Source organism: Diceros bicornis, chromosome 19, assembly GCF_020826845.1.
Source record: "Diceros bicornis minor isolate mBicDic1 chromosome 19, mDicBic1.mat.cur, whole genome shotgun sequence".
Classification (NCBI taxonomy): Eukaryota; Metazoa; Chordata; class Mammalia; order Perissodactyla; family Rhinocerotidae; genus Diceros; species Diceros bicornis.
The window spans coordinates 37,010,072-37,030,828 of record NC_080758.1 but is presented as its reverse complement, the minus strand read 5'-3'; the positions used below and the strand labels follow the sequence as shown (position 1 = coordinate 37,030,828).

The following is a 20,757-nucleotide window of genomic DNA, read 5'->3' as shown; positions in this document are numbered from 1 at the left end:
ACAGAAAAATCGGGCAAAATACAATTTTTTTTTAATTTAAAGAAGTTATATACACTTACTTACATTTACACAACACGGAAGTATTAACTGGAGTCCTGCGTAGTGGACAGTGATGTTCCTGGAAGCTGCCCGACACAGTGGGCTAGTTCCACTAAACCCTCGCCCCACTTTCAAAGAGTAACTACTATTAAAATTGCGTGTATATCCTTCTAGAATTTTCCTATGCAGTTTATGTGCATGTGTACAAAGATAGTTAAGGGTCTTTTTAAATATTAATGAGACTGTTTTGCAATTTATTTTTTCTCTCAGAAGTATATCACTGTCATCTTTTTATGTCTAAACACTGAGATCCAAGTCAGTATTTTCAATGGGTGCAAAGTATTCTACAGAATGGCTATGACATATGTAACCAGTCCCTATTGATGGACTTAGGCTGTTTCTGATCTTTTTTATACAAATAATGCTGTGTGACATCACAGCATGGGTTTTTAAAAATTGGTTTGCTTTTAACAATCTGATTAAAGAAATCAATAATTCCTAGGTTAAGTATTTGGTAAACCATAAAAGTTGGGACTTAGTTAGCTTGTTCAGGCATAAGAGATCTTAATTCTTAATTCTATAACCGGATCTAAACTTGTGGAGTGATTTTGGACAAACTATCCACCTAAAAGCCAAGAAGATATAATTTACCAAATCACTTAGTGCCTTGAAAATGTGACTATTTCCCTTAACATGCCAAAATTATTCAACAGGAACAGCACACTCTTCTTGCTGAGTAACACTAGTTTTTGAGGATGCACCCTCAAACATGGACCAGATCTTTTCCGTTTTACCACCAAATACCCTGTGTTTCGGCTTCCTCAGAATGCATAAATCAGTCCTGCCAGCACTTTCTTACAAAAGCCTTGGGCTGGGTTGCTTCTCTGTCTGGAGAGAAAGCCCATCTACCTCTTCACTGTCATGTATTATTCAGTTTGCAAGGTCCAAACAGCTACTGAAGTCTCCCTCAACCCCACTCTGATTAATCACTCTTTAGTTCAATGCTTCAAGCACCCTCTGGCTTACCACCCCTTGGGCACGTATATAATGAGTTACACTTATTTATGTCTATGCATACACCTGCTTATGTATATGTGTACAAGGTTGGAAAATTCTTGAGGCTAAGTGTACACAACGTTTTCAACTTTACATCTCTTACCCATGTCATTCATAGAGTAGGTACTAAATAATAATTGTTGAATACATCTTTTCCTTTGAGAAAAATGTTTGAAATAAATACACTAATGAAATTCTGTTTTTACTGATTAAACTAGTAAATGTTAACAAAAGTTATATCTCATACACTGCTGATGGGTTATTTGGCAATCTGTATCTAAAGCTTTAAATATCTGTACACTCCTTGATGCAACAAATCCACTTCCAAGAATTCATCTTCAGGAAACGATCATGAATATTTCCAAAGCTTAGACACAATATTATTTATAAGAAACAAAAATGGAAATGACTTCAATGTTTACCAATGATAAATTGTGGCATACATAAAATGGAATTCCATGTAGCCAATAAAAATACTTGATGACATGGGAAAATATTCTCCATCAAGTGGGGAAAAAAAAGATTAACTCTCTGAAGTAATGAGTCCAAATGATACATACAGTAAGATTCAATTTAATTAAAAATGAAATGGAAGAAATGAGATCGGAAGTAAACGGACCAATATGGTAACAGAGTTCTCTCTGGACGGTGGATTTATGGATGATCCTTCTTTTATTCTTGTGCTGTCAGAATCTCTTTCTGATACATATTTTATCTTCTTTGCCTTTTACAGAATAGAATCTGCTAAGCATATCTGTGGAATGAATGAATGAATCCCTATCATCTTTCTTTAGCTACATAAAAATCCGACGATGTATATTGACAACCTGCTTTTTTTTTCCTAGAAAATGCTGGAGTGCAATGATACAGAGTTTCATTTTGAACTTTTTCCTATAGAATCAACAAAGAATACCAATGTTCTAGGGAATAGGGACTCTATAGATTCCCTACTACGCTGCTTACGCACATAAATGTTCAGATCTCAATGTGGGAAATTAGTTAAGCAGATGAAACATGAACACACTGTGTAAGTCAAGAGGCTGTAAAGAAGATCAGAAATTTGGAAAAACACATTTCTCATATTCTTATTTTGTTATCTTCGGGGAAGTCCCTTAAACCCTCATAATGTTTGCCCTTAGTTTCTTCACATATAAAAGAAATGACGAGAAAATTTTGAATAAACAGTCTTTGAATGTCAAATCTGAGTTGTTAAGACATCAACCTCAGTATCCCATCAATGATAACACAGTACAGAAATTTCAAACGCTTCTGATAAAAAGTAAGCAACTACAATGACATGTTAGGAAAGAATACTTGAAAAACTATTTCTAAAGAGATTAATTTGAATCAATACTTATATAAATATTGACACTGGTAATGAGCTACACTATAAATACAGACATTTCTTCAACGTAAACCTACATATGTCCACATCCATTCTGAACAATTTCACATTTCTGGACTCTACTTATATGAAGTACTTGACACAAACTAAGAGCTTAACAAATTATTTCTTTCCCTTTTCTATTCAAATAGCCTATTTCCCTGGAATGAATTACAGAGTTTCATTTGAAAAGTAACCCATGCAGAGGCAAACCTTTTAAGTCTTCCACTGTATTTGTTTCTAGAACTCTTTCTAAAATGTATTAGGTATCACACACTGCCTGCTTTCTAAGCTCAAGTAGGCGGAACATGATTTAATTCATCTGCTGATGCCTCGTGGCCATCACGTGCTCCTACACACCCTGCAGGTCTCCTGTCTTTTTTCTGATCCACTTACCCAGCCCCACAGCGTCCCTCCCACCCTCTCTTATGCGCTCTTATATCTGCTACTGTATGTTGTAGCTTCTAATAGGCTTCCTTTTTTAATGAAAAACAAAGGAGAAGGAGGAAGGAGTCTTTCCTCTGGATTTTGTGACCTAAAAATCCTCATGGCTTACTTTACCTTTTTTTTGTGTGTGTGAGGAAGATCAGCCCTGAGCTAACATCCATGCTAATCCTCCTCTTTTTGCTGAGGAAGACTGGCTCTGAGCTAACATCTATTGCCAATCCTCCTCCTTTTTTTTTTTCTCCCCAAAGCCCCAGTAGATAGTTGTATGTCATAGCTGCACATCCTTCTAGTTGCTGTATGTGGGATACGGCCTCAGCATGGCTGGACAAGTGGTGCGTCGGTGTGCGCCCGGGATCTGAACCTGGGCTGCCAGTAACGGAGCGCACGCACTTAACCGCTAAGCCACAGAGCCGGCCCCTTACTTTACTTTTTGAACCTGCAATCAGGTTGCTAAAGTTGAGGATTAGTTGCAGAAAATCTGCCCTCCAGAGAAGCATTATGAAGAACAAACAACAATTATTAAATTAACATTATTAAAAACAAACAACAAAATAACCCCAAATTCTCCCAACAAAACTGCGATATGTTCCAGTCCCGTAGAGAAATTATATCTGTAGCTATAGCCACACACACGTGTGTGCACACATTTTTGAGCCTTGCTATGTCATATACTGTAATGATGATCACTTCACAAGAATACTGTGAGGGCCAGGAAATGAGGGGCTTGAGAGGTTATGTCACTGTCCCAAGGTCACCTAGCCAGTGGTGGAGGGGTAGAATTTGAACCCTTGGTTAATTTGACACAATCACTCTCTAGTGTTTCCTTATGGCTCAACAGATTCTGGGAATACAGAGGATCTTTGCTTTCCTTTAATGATCTTGGCTTATGTGGGGGTTATAAAAAGTTAATATGTTTGGGTTTAAGCAAAATCTTACGACTTGGTCCAGCTTTTGATTCCTCTCATTGGTTACCTTAGTAAAAACCAAAGGTGGTCTTCTGTGGACTGATGACTGAGATTTTTTTGTGAAATTGAACTCTCTTGTGGCTTTGGAAGAAAATCCAGGCATGTTGATAGGTGAGTTCAATTTAAATCTTTTAGTGACACCAGTTGATATCTACAGTTCCACATTATTTATGTCTTTTCCCGTTTGAATGATGGTGTATGTATATGCTTCACAAACATATTTATAAAAATTGATAAACAACATAAAACTATAATATTTTAAAATAAGAAAGAATCTTAAATATAATATAGTCTTGACCTTTTATTTCTTACAAGGAAATCTGAGGTTACTATTTATTCTTGATTTCTTTGAGGCTATAAGAGTTGGCAGCAGTGGCAGGAACAGGTCTTTTTTTTAACCATTAGTGAAATATTTTATAATCTTGTAATTTAGGACCTCATATATATATCGCATTCTGTACCCAAATGTTTAACTTACCCCCAAATCCATCAGGCACATATGTTTTAAGAACAATATTGCAGAAGATTGTTGGCAGTGATAATGGTTTATTTCCCTCATTGCGAAGAGATATGTGTCGATAACCTGCTTGGAGGCCATCCAGTGGAAGAATCCTCTGGCCAATCAGCCTGTTGTTGTCATCATACACTGCTATTCTCAAGACTGCCAGGTCAGGGAGGATTACCTGTAAACAAAAAATGGTACTTTTCCTTGATTTTTGGAATGCCACTCACAAGAACCATATCTCTAAGAATCTGGACCATAACCATACTTCTCTTAAATGCTCTTTATGGTGAAACTAAGCCCATGATCAATTTGCATTCCTAAAGTATACTGTATAAGCTACAGTGCCCAAGCCAGTGAGAAAGACAATTGAACAGGTTTCCTGGAAATCATCTCATGGAAAATTTTAGATGGAATGGATGTGAAAGATGACTAGCCCAATCTTTGTCATCTACCCCATCCCCACTCTTGTAATGGATGAGCAAATGGAAATCTTGAGAAATCAAGCGACTTTCCTTAATCTCAAAGATAGTCAGTGACATTGGGCATGAGAATCGGGGCTCTTAACTTCTAATCCTGTGATCTGTCTACTATCTGTGATCTGTCTACTATCTGGGCTGCTTCCGACATCTACCTCTGCCTGTTTTTTCTTGTTTTTGTGAGGAAGATTAGCCCTGAGCTAACATCCATTGCCAATCCTCATCTTTTTGCTGAGGAAGATGGGCCCTGGCCTAACATCTGGGCCCATCTTCCTCTGTTTTATATGGGATGCCATCACAGCACGGCTTGACACGTGGTGCATCAGTCCGTGCCTGGGATCTGAACCTGTGAACCCCGGGCCGCCAAAGTGGAGCTCGCGAACTTAACTGCTACGCCACTGGGTTGGTCCATCCGCCCATTTTTAAGAGTATGGAAAGTATCTTTGAAGAAACACTCATGTATAAAAGTTTGGATTCTCCCTTTTCCTTGTACTCCTGAGTTTTTAACAAAATATTTTGGGATATTAAATAGAGTAAGATAGGGCAGCTAGAAACATTAATATATATCCAAGACGTCTTGTCATCCCCAAAATGAGTAAATGGACATAGAATCTGAGCTCAGATAGAAGAATCCCTATTCAGACATAGAATAGCAACATGACAAAAGAAAATCCAATGTTTTTAATCAGGAAAGCCTTTTCATCGGCTAAGAGAAACCAAGACACCTTGGCTGATTTGAGTACTGTGTCTAAAGCTAGACAATGAATGGGTTGCCCATTTACGCCTGGAGGTTATAATTTAATTCCAACTTCATGCAGATGAAAAGGAGAAGTCGGGGCTGACACCATGGTATAGTGGGTAAGTTCAGCCAGCCCAGGTTAGTGGGTTTGGATCCCTGGCATGGACCTATACTACTCATTGGCCATGCTATGGCAGTGACCCACATATAAAGTGGAGGAAGACTGGTACAAATGTTAGCTCAGGGCTAATCTTCTTCAGCAAAAAAAAAAAAAAAGAAAGAAAGAAAAGGAGAAATCAAGCTAAAATGCAGCCAACATCTGTCATTCTTTTGTTTCTCATGTGGGGAAAGGAGACTTACCTTGTGAGATTAGTGTAAAGAACAAAACAGCAAGAAAGAAAACAAAGTTAAGGGACTTGGTATCAATGAAAGGCAATTTAACTTCTGAAGAACAGTGAAGGATCCAGAATTGGCATCCTGCTTCTGGGAGCAGTAATATTACATGTAAAAACCAAGTTTGATATTTCCTTATTCATCAAAAACAAAGAATGCTTTAAGTCAACTTTCTGAATTTCTAGAAATGTGTGTAGGGATTATTCATTATGCTAAAGAACAATGGCCACACTGACAACAGATCCGCTGTAACAAATTAGAAAAGCTTGGGAAGAAAAAAAGACAAATCACAGCTGTATATGCTACAGTCTGATGTAGAAAAGAAGGTGACAATGGGGGGTTGCATGGATAATTGAATTCACATCACAGGGAGAGTCTAAATTTTAAAATGGCTTATTTCCCTGAACTACATTGATTTTCCGTAACCTGGTTTCTGTAAACCCGTTAGCCTATTCTGAAGTTGATAATCCCCATTTTTGTTACCATAAAAAGCCAATTATCTGTGTTGCATGACATACAAATGGGGTAGAAACACCTGGAAAACCTGTGCCTAAAGAAGAAGCAAGAAACCATTTTGGTCAGGATAACAGAACAAGTGAGAAAGAAAAACAGCCATTCTTGGAGACAGTACTGCCAATGCATGGATTTTTCAATACATCTTCAATTGACAAAAGAGAAACAACGGGAAAAAATGACTACAAGATAAAAAACTGAATCATTAGAGAGAACGCCTGTGACTGGTCTTAGGATCAAGGCATAGTATTGGGGGAAAAAACCCCAAAACCAAAAACAGCACATGAAGCACAGAACCTGTGGGTAGCAACAGGTAGCACACTTTCTGGAGGCACAGGACAATACCAACTGACTCTTTCAAGGACACTTATCGGCCTTAGTTTTGGGTGCAACACCCTACCTGTCCTCTTGGCTTATGGAACAGCGCAAGTTACCAGTTGCTGCCAGGGCAGGGAAGAACTCTCCAGTGTATGATGGTGTCCACCAGTGAGGACACATTCCAAGTAGATTGCAAACCTGGAGCTTGGGCATTGGCATGTTGGAGGTGGGTTCCTCCAAGGAGGAAAGGAGAGCCAAAAGGAAGACAGGGACAACAACAATCACATGACAGCTACGGAAGTTACCCAACAGAAGAAGGGAAAAGGAAGACACTTTGGATTGAATAATTGTCTGTATATCATGTGGTGTCTATGCACTAAAATGTGGCTCCCAAGTTAGCAGAGTGACTCTGACACATTGAAAATGTCCTACCTTCCGAAATACAAATGACTCTTCATTGTAAACTGGATTGAGTCCGTTGTTCATCACCATGCGAGTTCGGAATTCCTTACGTATAGTGTCAGTGGGCAACCCATACATATCAACTTCTACGTATGTGCCAATTTTCTTGTCTGATAAGAACTGACCTGATATGACCTGCAGCAACACAGAAATAAGATGAGAGAGAAGTAAGTCTGTGTCATCATCAGTTGCAAAGAATAATCTGGAAGTAAGAAATTCTCTGTCCATCTTCAGAAGTTTTATTATCTATGAAAACAATGTAATAATTCCTTATTAAAAAATTATTGAATGACAACTATATGCAAAAAACTGTTCTAGGCAGAGGTTCTACCTTGAGAACTGTCTAGAAAAAGAAAGAGGGAAATATACACAAATCATATAATACAAAGAAACAGTGTCCACAGAATCTTCATTTCACCTAAGTGGTCACGTCTATGAAATGAAGTGATGGGTTCAAATATGACCTAAGATCCCTTCATAGCTCCGAAATTCTGCCGTGCCATACTTTTACTGAATTCTTTTAAGAGTCTTGAAAAGAGACACACAGAAAGAAAAGCAATTGCTAAAATGTGCCTGTTATTCTTTACTGATATTGACACTGGTCAGCTATGACAGTGATATTTTTTGTAAAGACCAGCATTAAATTCTATCTATTATAAAGCTATAGAGAGACTTTTTCATTTACTTTCCAAATGACTATAGCCATTTATTAGGTTTTTTTCACATTATCTAATCGCTAATGATTTTGAAATTGTTTTTTGAGGTATAACTGACATACAATAAACTGTACCTATTTAAAGTGTACAATGAGATCAGTTCTGACATATGAGCACATCTGCGAAACTATCACCACAATTAAGACAACAACATTTCCATCACCCCCCAAGTTTCTTTGTGCCCTTTTATAATCTGTCCCTTCCTCCATCTGCATTGGAGGAAACTACTGATTTACTTTCTATCACTATATATTAGTTAGCATTTTCCAGAATTTTGTATAAATGGAATCATATAGTAGGTATTTTTTTTCATTAATAAATTTTGTTTTCTACAGCAGTTTTAGGTTCACAGCAAAATTGGTCAGAAAGTACAGAGAGTTCTCATATACCCCTGTCCCCACCCCTCAAACTCTCCTACTAAAGATATCTTGCATCACAGTGGTACATTTGTTACAATCTACATCTGATGAACCTACATTGACACATCATTATCACCCAAAGTCCATAGTTTACATTAGGGTTTACTCTTGGTGTTGTACATTCTATGGAGCTAGACAAATATATAATGACATGTATCTACCATTGTAGCATCATACAGAATAGTTTCACAGCCCTAAAATCCTGTGTTCTGCCTATTCATCCCTCCCCCAACCCCTGATCGTTTTTACTGTCTCCATAGTTTTTTTTTCCCCAGAATGTCATATAGTTGGAATCATACAGTATGTAGCTTTTTCAGATTGGCTTCTTTCTTTCACTTTTCTGAAGTGAGGTAATGTACATTACCTTTCACTTAGGTAATGTATATTTAAGTTTCCTCCACATCTTTTCATGACTTGACAGCTCATTTTTTTTAGTGCTAAATAAGATTCCATTGTCTGGATGTACCACAGTTTATTTGTCCATTCACCCACTGAAGGGCACCTCAGTTGCTTCCAAATTTTGGCAATTATGATAACGCTGCTACAAACATCCTGTGTAGGTTTTAGTGTGGACATAGGTTTTCAATTCATTTGGGTAAATACTCAAGGGTACTATTGCTGGATTGTATGGTAAACGTGTGTTGAGTTTTATAAGGAACCGCTATACTATCTTCCCAAGTGGCTGTACCATTTTGCAGTCACCATCAATGAATGAGAGTTCATGTTGTTCCGCATCCTCTAGTAGGTACTTTTTTGATGTGATGTCTTTCACTAAAAGTAGTTAACAATTTGACTAGTGAAAAACAAATGTATCTCAAGAAAAAAAGGGGGAATTTTAAGTCAAAGTTGAGGGCGACATATGGATCTTTCAACTTGACATTAAATATTTTAATTGTGATTTCTTAAGACTTTTCCAAGCCCATCAGCTACATGTTTATACTATTCTTTGCAGAGCAGGAGCCTTACCTGCACTGAGCAAGTGGCTGCAATAACCCCATCGACAGGAGTTTCAGAGAACGGATCAAATGTTCGATCAGGCCGTCTCATGAAATCTGGTTTGAGAAGGTACCTGGTGGGACAAAGCACAGAAGGAGTTTATTTTATTTTTATTAGTTGCTTTTACAAAGACTAAAACCATCACTATTTGAGACACTGAATACTTCTTTTTCCCCATCTCTAACTTAAGAGCTAGCCTTTTAGGAAGAAGATTCTAAGGACTAAAAAGAATACACATTGAAGAGAACAGGCAGGGTCCCTATTGATAATCCTAAAGAGGAGCAGGGAAGAGAGAATGTTCTCTAGATTCCAGACTCAGTGACATCTAGGACTTCCTGATACTATCATCTTCTCTTGAATTTGTTTATGCCGTGGGCGTCTTTAGATACTTTCTCTTACATACATAAAATAAAATACAAAGAATAACAATGAAAAACCAATTATATGAGCTATAGTTATCAAAATACGGAAAATATAGGATATTTTACTACTTTATTAATTGTGTTTTAATTAATGCGTTAAATTATGAGATCTAATAGCAAGTTTTACAATTACCATAGTTTCAAAGTACTGATATGCATAAAAATATTTTGAGAGATCTGTAACAACAATAATGAGATATGAAAATATCTGTGATTTTTACTGGTGTCAGAGTCACAGGTACCACTAACATTACTGTGGATTGTTGTCTACATTCACAATCAAAGGAAATGTCAAATTCCAGTTAGAGGTTGGTGAAAATAAAGATATAATTATTTCTCCATTTCTAGCCAGGGTAATTAGGCAAGAAAATAAAATAAAAGGTATCTAGATTAGAAAGAAGTAAAATAATCTTGTACATAGAAAATCCTAAGGAATTCACTAAAAAGATATCAGAACTAATAAATGAGTTTAGTGAAGTTGCAAGATATAAAATAAATATACAAAAATCAATTTTATTCCCATACACCAGGAATAAACAATCTGAAAATGAAATTAAGAAAACAATTCCATTTATAATAGCACCAAAAAGAATAAAATACTTAGGAATAAATTTTAAAAAATGAGCGCATATACTTTGAAAACTAAAGAACATCATTGAAAGAAATTAAAGAAGAATCTAAATAAATGGAAAGACACCTTGTGTTCATGGATCAGAAGACTAAATATTGTTAAGATGGCCCTATTCCCTAAATTGATATATAGATTCAATGCAATCGCTATCAAAATCTCAGCTGGCTTCTTTGTAGAAATTGACAAGATGATTTTAAAATTCATATGGAAACTCAAGGACCGAGAATAGTCAAAACAATCTGGAAAAAGAAGAACAAAGTTGGAGGTCTTACATTTCTCAATTTCAAAACTTTCTACAAAGCAACAGTAACCAAAACAGCGTGGTACTGGCAAAAGGAAAAGGACAGACACATAAATCAATGAGACAGAACTGGGAGACCAGAAATAAATTCAGGTATCTGTGGTCAAAAGGATGCCAAGACCATTCAGTGAGGGGAAGAATAGTCTTTTAAACAAATGATGCTAGGACAACTGGACAGCTACATGCAAAAGAAAAAAATTGGACCCTTTTGTCACATCACAAACAAAAATTAACTCAAATTGGATCAAAGACCTACATGTAAAAGCTATAACTATAAAACTCTTAGAAGAAAACATAGGGATAAATCTTTGTGACTTAAGATTTGGCAATGGATTCTTAGCTACAACACCAAAAGCACAAGCAACAAGAGAAAAAATAGATAAACTTGACTTCATCATAAAAACTTTTGTGCTGCAAAGAATACTATCAAGAAAGTGAAAAGAAAAGCCAAAGAATAGGAAAAAATATTTGCAAATCATATATCTGATAAGAGACTTGTACATAGAATATATAAAGAACAAATAACCCAGTTAAAAAACAGGCAAATGACCTGAATAGACAGTTCCCCAAATAAGATATATAAGTGGCCAATAAGCACTTGAAAAGATGCTTAATATCATTAGTCTTCAGAGAAATGTAAATCAGAACCACAATGAGATACTACTATACACACACTAGGATGGCTATAATAAAAAAGTCAAATAGTGAGTGTTGACAGGATGTGGAGAAATTGGAACCCTCATACCTTGCTGGTGGGAATGTAAAATGATGGGTCTGGAGTTCCTCAAACAGTTAAACATAGAGTTGCCATATGACCCAGCAATTCCACTCTTAGAAAAGTGAAAGAAAAGTGAAAACATATGTCCACACAAAAACTTGTACATGGATGGCCATAGCAGCATTATTCATAATAACCAAAAGATAGAAACAACTCAGATGTCCATCAACAGACGAATGGATGTACAATATATGGGATATCCATACAATGGAAAATTATTCAGCAATAAAAAGAAATAAAGTACTGATACATGCTAGAACACGGGTGAACCTTGAAAACATTATGCAAAATGAAAGCAGCCAGTCATAAGAGACCACATATTATATGAATCCATTCATATGACATGCGCAGAATAGGCAAATAAATAGTGAGAGAAAGTAGATTAGCGGTTGCTTAAGGCTGGGGTACGGGGCTGGGGATATTGGGAGGTTACAGATAAAGGGTATGAGTTTTCTTTTTTGAGGTGATGAACATGTTTTTAAATTGACCCCAACTACATAATGTCTGCCCCTTATGTCCACCGGGTATAGTCACAAAATCACATCTCAACCAGATTCCATAACTTTCCTGAAACTTGTGTCAAAGAACCTCATCTCTCTAAAAAATGTATTTTTTATTGCTATAAATAACTATAACCATAGATAGAAAAATTCCACATTAATATGAGCAGTACATAAAGGAAAATAAAAGCACTTTCCTCAAAACTATAGGTTTGCTTTTAAATATAAAAGCATCAAAATTGGGGGGATCAAACCTTTCATATTCCTTAGGAGCATAACTTTTACTAATTTCAACTCTAAATGATGTCAAATTTATTACTATTTTTTAAAATCAACCCAAAAGGAATCCTGAGGCATGATATTTTTCATTAAAGATTACAGTCACAGTTTTTTGGTTTTGACAAAGTTGCCATTCTTTGCTATCGTCTAAGTCTGAACAAAAAGCGTTAAAAAGTAACCCCACATTTCACTTGGATGTAGTCGTTAATAGAGCACCTCTGAGGGACAACACTGATTTTTAAATTGGGGATATAGAGGGTTTACAGAATTGTGCAAATATTAAAGATGATTTTGAAGATTCACCTGTCTCCAAGAGAACACAACCCAAAAGATTTATATAAAAGCTTTCTAACTGCATAGAAGATATTGTTTTCTATATTCACAGAGTTTTAGAGTGGGACCTTTTTTTGTGGCTAGTGTTAGCCACTGGAAAATATGATGATACAGCAAAAGCTCAAGACTGAGGATGGAAAGCAGGTGAGTCATGACAGTACTACACACACTTCTTCAAGGGAAGCCTACCAGCTTGGTCTGGCAAAGTATCAGTCATCGGCTGCAAGGGGAGGTAACAGATGACGGTTCTGGCTTTCACAAAAGGGGTAGCATTTGGATTCCAGCTGTGGGAAATGAGGGATTCTGTCTCCTGAGAAAGGTGGGGACTCTGGGATCCATATAGCACTGTAGTCATCTTTCCAGTCTTGAGCAGTGGCTGTCCAGAGATTCAGTGTTCCCCAGTCCCCTCAGTCATTTCTGAAGGGTCAGGAGCCCCTTCTCACCAAAAATGGAGAGATGTGATATTGATGATGTCGTGGTGCCAACAACATTCTGCATTCCCTGCTTTTATATGTGCTTAGAATAAAACTAAACTGCGAAAGAGTGAATTGATCTAAAATAAGAAATGCCAAAGGAAAAGGGCAAGAAACCTAAGTCCAATTCTCCAAAGCAGGAAGCCTTCAGTGTAATGTGTTCATTTTATATACTTAAAAAATAAAAGAGAACATGTAGAAGTTTGACAGGAGCACAAGGCAAGCCCTGGCCTGGGGCTGACACTTAGCCAACTTGTCTTGAACGAGTGTCTGTTCTGGGCCTGAGGTGGCCTGTGGATGCAGCAGAGGCTGCCACTCACAGCGCGGAAGGCTGTGCAGGTCCAGGGACTCCAGGAATTGACGGGGAGGCTGAAGCCAGAGCCCAGCGCCAGAGCTGGCTTTATGGGTGTGGGACCTGTGCAGTCGTATAGGACTGCAAGCTTAGAAAAGCTCCTTGCTTGATCTAATACTCTGCAGCCACTGTCTTGAAATTCTTAATAAATTGTGAACAAGGAGGCCTTCGTTTTTGCATTGGGCCCCACAAACTATGTAGCTGGTCCTGCGTGGTCTTTTTTGGTACAGGAAATGAATTCATTCCAAGCACCCAGGTCTGTGTGGTGGACATCGGCAAAAGCCAAAGCCAGTGGCAAGTGGAGGGATTCAAGCGAACCTTGTAGGGCCTCAGAAGGCAAGGGAGGGAGAGAAGAAGGGCCTTCACCTAGGTGTGTAGACAGGAGCCATAAGAATCAGAGGATCAAGTCATAAGGAATATATCGCATTTCATCAACCGTAAGATGCCATCAAGTGTTCAACATCTCATTACTTTATTTACCAGTAAGAAAGCAAAATGGCTCCTGATTCTAACTAAGATGCCTGGATTTTAAGACATGTTCCAATTTGAGAAAGTTATATAAAAAGCATGCATCTTTGAATCAGAAAACGTCAAACTATTTTGATATCAATTATCTAATTTCCTCTGAAAGCCTGAAAAGACTTGAGAAATTAATTTGCTCTATTTTGTTTCCTTAGGAATTATAGAAACGCCTCCCATTTTTCCATCTTTAAAAACAAGCCTGTTATAAACTACTGCTCACTTTCCTGGTGAAAATCACACTTACTGGGTCAACGGCACGATCTCCCAAAAAGACTGGCCCACAGGGCAGACAAGGATTCCCAGATATTTGTTACTGTTGCTAGATTCAGGGGGTGTACATGTGCTCTGCACACTGATGTTCTATATAAAACAGCTGTTGTTCGCCACAGCAGGCCTAAGAGGTACAGAACGCCTCTATAGAAACGCAGCTCTCAGACACAGCCCACAGGATTTTTTAAAAAGCTCCCGCAGGTGTGTGGGACCAGGGCAATGCGGTGAAAGCCACAGAGCACCCTGGATGCCCTTGCTCCGTGGAAACGTGTCCTGCGTGGCTAGCCCCATATCCACCAGCTACGACTCCTCCGTCACTGAGGGGCACAGAGCACACAGGTGAGAAAGATTTCTTCTCCTTCCCCCATCGGTGACAACCTTTGTCTCCAGGCTGAGTGTGGGGAAAAGGAAGAGGGGGGACACAAGACTGAATAATACTGTCAATGTCTCTTACAGTTGGGCTGCCCCACTGAACAACCACATTTTTTAGTCCCTCTGGTGGGACTTAGGCCTTTGGTCACATCATCTCAAACACACCAGCACAGAATTCAGGCTAAAGTAGCACTGTCCTTGTTTGTGAACGAATTTTAAAATAAACATTGGGCCAGAAAATAAGACGCTGAACATGTGAACTATGACAAAACAGAAACTCCTGAAAAGAAATGTTAACGAATGCACACAACTCCTGCTGGGGCCTCTTTTATCTGGAAACAATTTCCCTCCCTGCATCAGTACCAGCCATCGGGCTGCTGGGGCAAGAGTGGAAAACTCCGTTAGCATCACTGGGCCACGGGGAAGATGCAGAGGAGGGAGCACAGCCAGGCCTGATGTGACTGGTATGAACCATGGGGGCTGTGGCTGCCTCCCCGGGCTCCTTAAAGGCCTGGTTAGAACAGAGCGCTCATTTGACCTTGCTTGGTCTCTGTGTGATCGCCCATAAGGTCTTAAGCTTTTTGTAAACCTCACTTGTCCACAGAAATTTGCAGTTCAGGAAGTACTTTCATTCATATACACTCACGTTCATCCTTACTGAGGTATCACAACAAATCCGAGTGAGAGGTGTTATTGTCTTCATTTTATCAAGCAGAAAATCAAGGGTCAGCGTCTAACACACCTGCCCAGGGCAACAAGGCTAGCACGCCGAGGAGCTGGGGCTCAAACCGTGGCTTCAGACTCGAGCCGAGGGCTTTTATCTCTACCCCACAGCTGTCCCCGGGTCCTTACTGCCTCAGCCCACCTCTGGGGGTCCATCCATCAATTTACGTGCACGATCTCCTGGTTATAAACACCTTGCATTCAATAACAAAACAGCTTTAAAAAAATTCTGAAATGTGTATTTAGCTGTTTTCTTTCAAACTACGTAATTTTTCTTTTTTTCCCCAGTTTTACTGAGATATAATTGACATATAACATTGTATTAGTTTAAGGTGTACATTTTTTATTTCTTTCAAAACACACAGCAGAGGAAAATACAGTGCATGCTCCAGCTGTGTGTGTGGTGGGTGACTCGGGTAACGGGACCGTTGTCACCCGTGTGTGTAGGTACACTGGCAGAGAACCATCTGGCAGGCAGGAAGAGGTGGCAGTGTGCACTTTGAACCCACGACTGCTAAAAAATTTTATCTGGACTGGCTGTTCTTAGTGACGAAAATCAGATATTAAAGCAGGGAGGCCAAGAGCTTCCTGAGAACAGCATGATGGGATGGGATGGTACTCTGTCCCATTCATTTAGGGGTCTTTGCATGGTGGTTTGGGATTATTTACCAGAAGTGCTGCTTAGGAACAGATACATAAAGAAAAAATGGCCACAAAGTCTTTTTCCATCTCTATATAATTTCAACTTCATATTTTCATTGAAACCTTCAGCGTTTCAGTGGAATTAACGTTTCCTATTTCACCCCTCAGTTCACGGACTTGAAAGAGTGCTATTTAAGTAAACTAGAACAACATTCATAGCATCTTTTTTTATGTTATTTACAAGACATGCAAAAGAATGACAACAGGATAGAGCTTTCTTCCTTAGCTTTTTAAATTCAACTTGACAACTGTAACTTCATTATATATTAAACCAACTTCAGTCCTCTACTCATCCCAGGTAAAATACCTATATTCAATGTCTATGTCTCCAGTTCACGCCCAAGTGAGCAGGGATCCTTATCTGCTGTAGCTATTAAAACCTTCACTGTTGAATTTATAGTAAGAGAATTAAACTATATAGGATAAACTACTTAACTCGTGGCTAATTTTTTTTTTTTTTTAAATCTGCTTCCTAAAACTGGTGTAGATGAAGAATGTATATTTGCAAACACAATCTATTTAGGGATTTCATTTGTTTCTATCCCGTCCCTCAAACTCGGCTTAAATTCAGCAGCCCCTAATTAAAAATGACAGGGTTTCATTATAGCTGTAGTATGGAGTTCTGGAACACGGTGACAACAGTTTAAATCACGTTACTCACCCGCACGATCCATTATACTCAAATTTTCCCTGATTCAATTGCATCGCTAAATCTGTCAAGAGACAAAAATAATTTAGCATCGCGTCTCCCTGGACAAAGAGATCATGATGGGGTGATTTTAAACAATGAAACCAGATACTGATCCTAGGCTGGAAGGTCCTTTTTAACACTGTAAGGTACTTCTGGGTCTGTTTAAGGCATACAACTCTCTCTTCATGTTGAAATGACCTCATCTTTAATATAAATTAAAGATAAAATGTGTTTTCACAAAAATAATGCTAGAATTGCTTTAAAAATTGGATTCAATAGATGAGTCATACGATTGCTCAATTAGTGTTGAGTGCAGATGTCCAACTTGATATAGTTGGAGAGGATATGCCTTATGACCCCAGAGGAAGAGTATGCTGGAGATACCCAGTAGGGTCATGTGAATATAAAACCTGATTAAAAAGAATCAAAAATAAACTAGGCAAGTATCATGTAAAAACTGGTGACTTAGGGAGAATTCTTCTAGTAAGGTCTACACTGGCAGGGCATGGCTTATGACTTTTCCCTTGCAGGAGGACACAATTTTCTTTCTCTCTTCTCCATCAGCAAAAGAAATGGGTAAGCTGATGGATTTTTTCCTTCTTCAAAATGTTGTGGTTACACTTAACATTATGGAATAAAACATAAGCTGACCTAGTGAATAAACTCTTTTAGGATCATTTAATCCATACAGACTCACTGACAACTGAGAACACAACTTGACCCCTTTTTTAAGTGAATAAGTGCCTTTTTGTTTTATTTTGCCTCTGCTAGAAACACTCTAGGACTGTACTGGTACCTGGTCATAGTTTAGTAGAGCAAAGACTCAGGGGGATGCTGTGTAGCAATTGGACTCCAGCTTCTGGTCATGGGAGAGGCTCTACCAAGGGGTGGGAAATACCGTCAGCTCACATTCATGCCAAAAGGATGAAAGTCAAAGGAACTTTCAATCAGTCTAGATAACAGGGAGCAAGGAGAATAGAGATTCTCAAAGTAGGGTGGATGAACTAGAAAAAGAAAATGTCCTTTTCCTTTTGGGAAACATGGAAGGTACTATTATATAGCAAAGAACTGAACAAGAAAAGGGTTCTTTCTTTTGTTTTGTTTTACCAATTTTAAGGACCATGCTGTGGAATTAACATAGAAAGTGAATAGATTGTGTGGCATATTTCTCACCTGTTTTAGATAAGCTAATAGAGCCCAGTATTTTCCAATTGTGATCCTAGGCTCTTAGGATCCTTTACCAGACCTAGTGGTATGTCAGCGGCTGTCACTGCAGCTCCCAAAGTGTTCTGCATGGTCTCTCCCACCTTCCAAGCAAACCATGAAAACTAAAAAATTTGCTTATGCATTTATAAAAATTGACTTCTCTCCTTGCAGGAAAAAAATCATTATATATTGGAAATCCACCCTTGAGTACGCTTTGGAGGACCCAGTTATAGATTACTGCCTCTAAGAAAATGTAACTCCTCACACACCATTTTAGCAGAGTCTGCTGCATAACTTCTGCACCTTTGTGGTGAGGGCCCCTGTGTTGTTGACATCTGCTGAGTGTTAACAGCGGGAAGGGAACTTTCCAAAGGAAAAATGAGTCATAGTTATTGTACAGAGACACTCAAATTCTTCTCATTTAATTCTGTTTCTGGAAATGAAGATAAGTTTGATCCAAAAGGAAGAAAAATTAGAAATATTTTGCAATGGGGGGCAACGTTTAGCAGATTAGTCATGGCATTTTCAAAAGGAAATTCAATTAAAATCAAAATATATTCTCTTCTCCCATTGTTTTATTGCTCTATTTTGAGTTTTTAATTTCTCGCCATTACATAAATCCAACAACACATTGTTTTGCCATATGTCTGCTTCCTTTAAAAAAGGCCCACAGCGAAATGATGGCATCTCTTGGCACCATCCTGTCAAAGTGTTCTCGTGGAATTTGAGGTCACTGGACATCAGTTCCTACCTGGGGTTTGATAGTTCAGTGAAACCATCTGGCAGCCAGCGTTCCAGAAAATCTGAGGCATGTAATTACTGGAATCAACTCGGCCTCCCTTGGGGTAAATACGACTCATTTGTCGCTTATTATAACTGTGTAACTTATTAAGGAGAATGGAAAAAAGAATATTCTGGCAGCGATAAATAAACAAGGAAGAGCTAAAACAACAAAGGTCTAGACCAACAATGATAAACATGTAGACAACAGGGAGCAAATTTCATATTTATAAATGATGCTTCAGAGAAAAACCACAGTTCACTGTGTGGATAATAACAACAATTCTCATTTGGGCAGATTTTCACAGCTGCTGTGGTCTTTCACACATATTATTTTACTAGTTCTACAACCACAGTTATATATTAACCATTCATCTATTTTAGAGACTCCCGTCAAACCAAAAGTGCATCAACCAGTCATTCCACTTAACACACAAGGATACTTCACAAATTCAATCGCATGCGTCTTCAAGTAGCCGAGACCGACTGACTCATTAAACGAAGACATGTTATAATGAATATTTCGTTCTGTAAAGAAACAAAAAGATGCACTCAGAAACCCCCATCAACCCTCACAGGAACATAGGCAATAAATATAATTACACCCTGAATCATGAGGCTTTGGAGGCAGATGTTCCATTATCCTATCAGTAGCTCCTACTTTCATTAACGTCCTGGGGATGGAGACAGCTAACTTAAAAAAAAAAAGGGTGATGAATTAAATTTGGAGTCATTAGACAAATTATGCATACAACAACTGCCACACAAAGCCACCCCTGAAATATGTATATTTGATGATGATGATGATGATGATGAAGATGGCTTCTCCAGCCCAGAAATGATTATGGAAAGTTTAAAAATACTTTACATATTTTTGGAGAAGAGCTTTTGATTAAAAGAGGTCTCAATGAAAGAATATCTAAAACCCAAGAGGCTATATAGGCTTTGAGTGCTAACAAATCCACAGTCTCTCAGAGCCACCCTGTGGATGATGGAGGGAACGACAATGCAATGCTACCGCATGCCAGAAACACGTGGTTACATGCTCTGTAAAACAAAAATAAGGTGAGGTGAACAGCTTCATGCCCACAGAAAATGGTAACACAACAAGTCAGATCAGAGCTCATAAGCATAACAACAGAAAAGCAGACAAAAAAGGCAACAGCATTTAACCTGTCGGGTTACCTTCAGCGACATGGAAACCTTGAAACTTTACAGGCTGTGCATAGTTGATCATTGTGGACAGATACGGATGGATGTTAGTGGTGGCACCTACATATTTATAGGATGCCATCCACGCCTGCTCATCTTCTACAGTAACCAGGCCCTACAAGCACAGTGAAGGGAACAGGCATGTCAACGACTTCAGCCGGGCTCCCCGATTCATGCTACATAGACTTCCTCACTAAAGAATCATTTGCACACACACAAATTGAAAGATAACGGCCCTTTTCTTTCTCAATGATGCTAAAGGATAATTTTAAAAGTGAATGTCTATTGTAGCTTCAAATAATGCAAAGGAAGTTAATAAAATGTTAGGCTTATCTTATATTTTTTGGACATTTTCTAGATTTTTGAAGGACTTTAAAATATTCAAGAAACTATATTGAGGTTCACAGCAATGTTCTGAAATATCTATAGCAGGTATTATCATTTATATTTTCACAAATGGAGGCACAAAGTCAAAAACAGTGACTCTCCAACTTGAGTGTGCATTAGAATCACCTGGAGGGCTTGTTAAGACAGATTCCTGGGCCCCACCCTCACACTTTCTGATGAAATGAGTCTGGAGTAAGCTCAAGAATTTGTATTTCTAACTAGCTCCCAAGTGCTAATGATGCCACTAATCTGGGGACGATACTTTGCTTAAACTGCTCTAGAATTTAAGCCACATAATAAGTAGTTTATAGTATTAAAAAAAGTTTATTCTTAAAATAATCTGATAACAACACATAGGACACAGTGAAATTGCATTATTTTGCGTGGAGGAAAAA

General features: G+C 38.3%; 1 protein-coding gene across 7 annotated transcripts in view; it reads right to left on the bottom strand.

Moving 5' to 3' along the window:
* Positions 1–20,757, bottom strand: part of PLCB4 (phospholipase C beta 4) — a 396,094-nt gene that overhangs the window by 53,410 nt on the left and 321,927 nt on the right. For all 7 annotated transcript variants that reach the window (XM_058563196.1, XM_058563198.1, XM_058563200.1 and 4 more), the window contains 7 exons: positions 19,949–20,090; positions 19,207–19,291; positions 18,735–18,859; positions 16,748–16,799; positions 9,399–9,501; positions 7,268–7,432; positions 4,370–4,574 (listed from right to left, as the gene is read on the bottom strand). In XM_058563196.1, the coding sequence (XP_058419179.1) occupies positions 4,370–4,574; positions 7,268–7,432; positions 9,399–9,501; positions 16,748–16,799; positions 18,735–18,859; positions 19,207–19,291; positions 19,949–20,090 (877 nt within the window). The remainder of the gene's footprint in view (positions 1–4,369; positions 4,575–7,267; positions 7,433–9,398; positions 9,502–16,747; positions 16,800–18,734; positions 18,860–19,206; positions 19,292–19,948; positions 20,091–20,757) is intronic.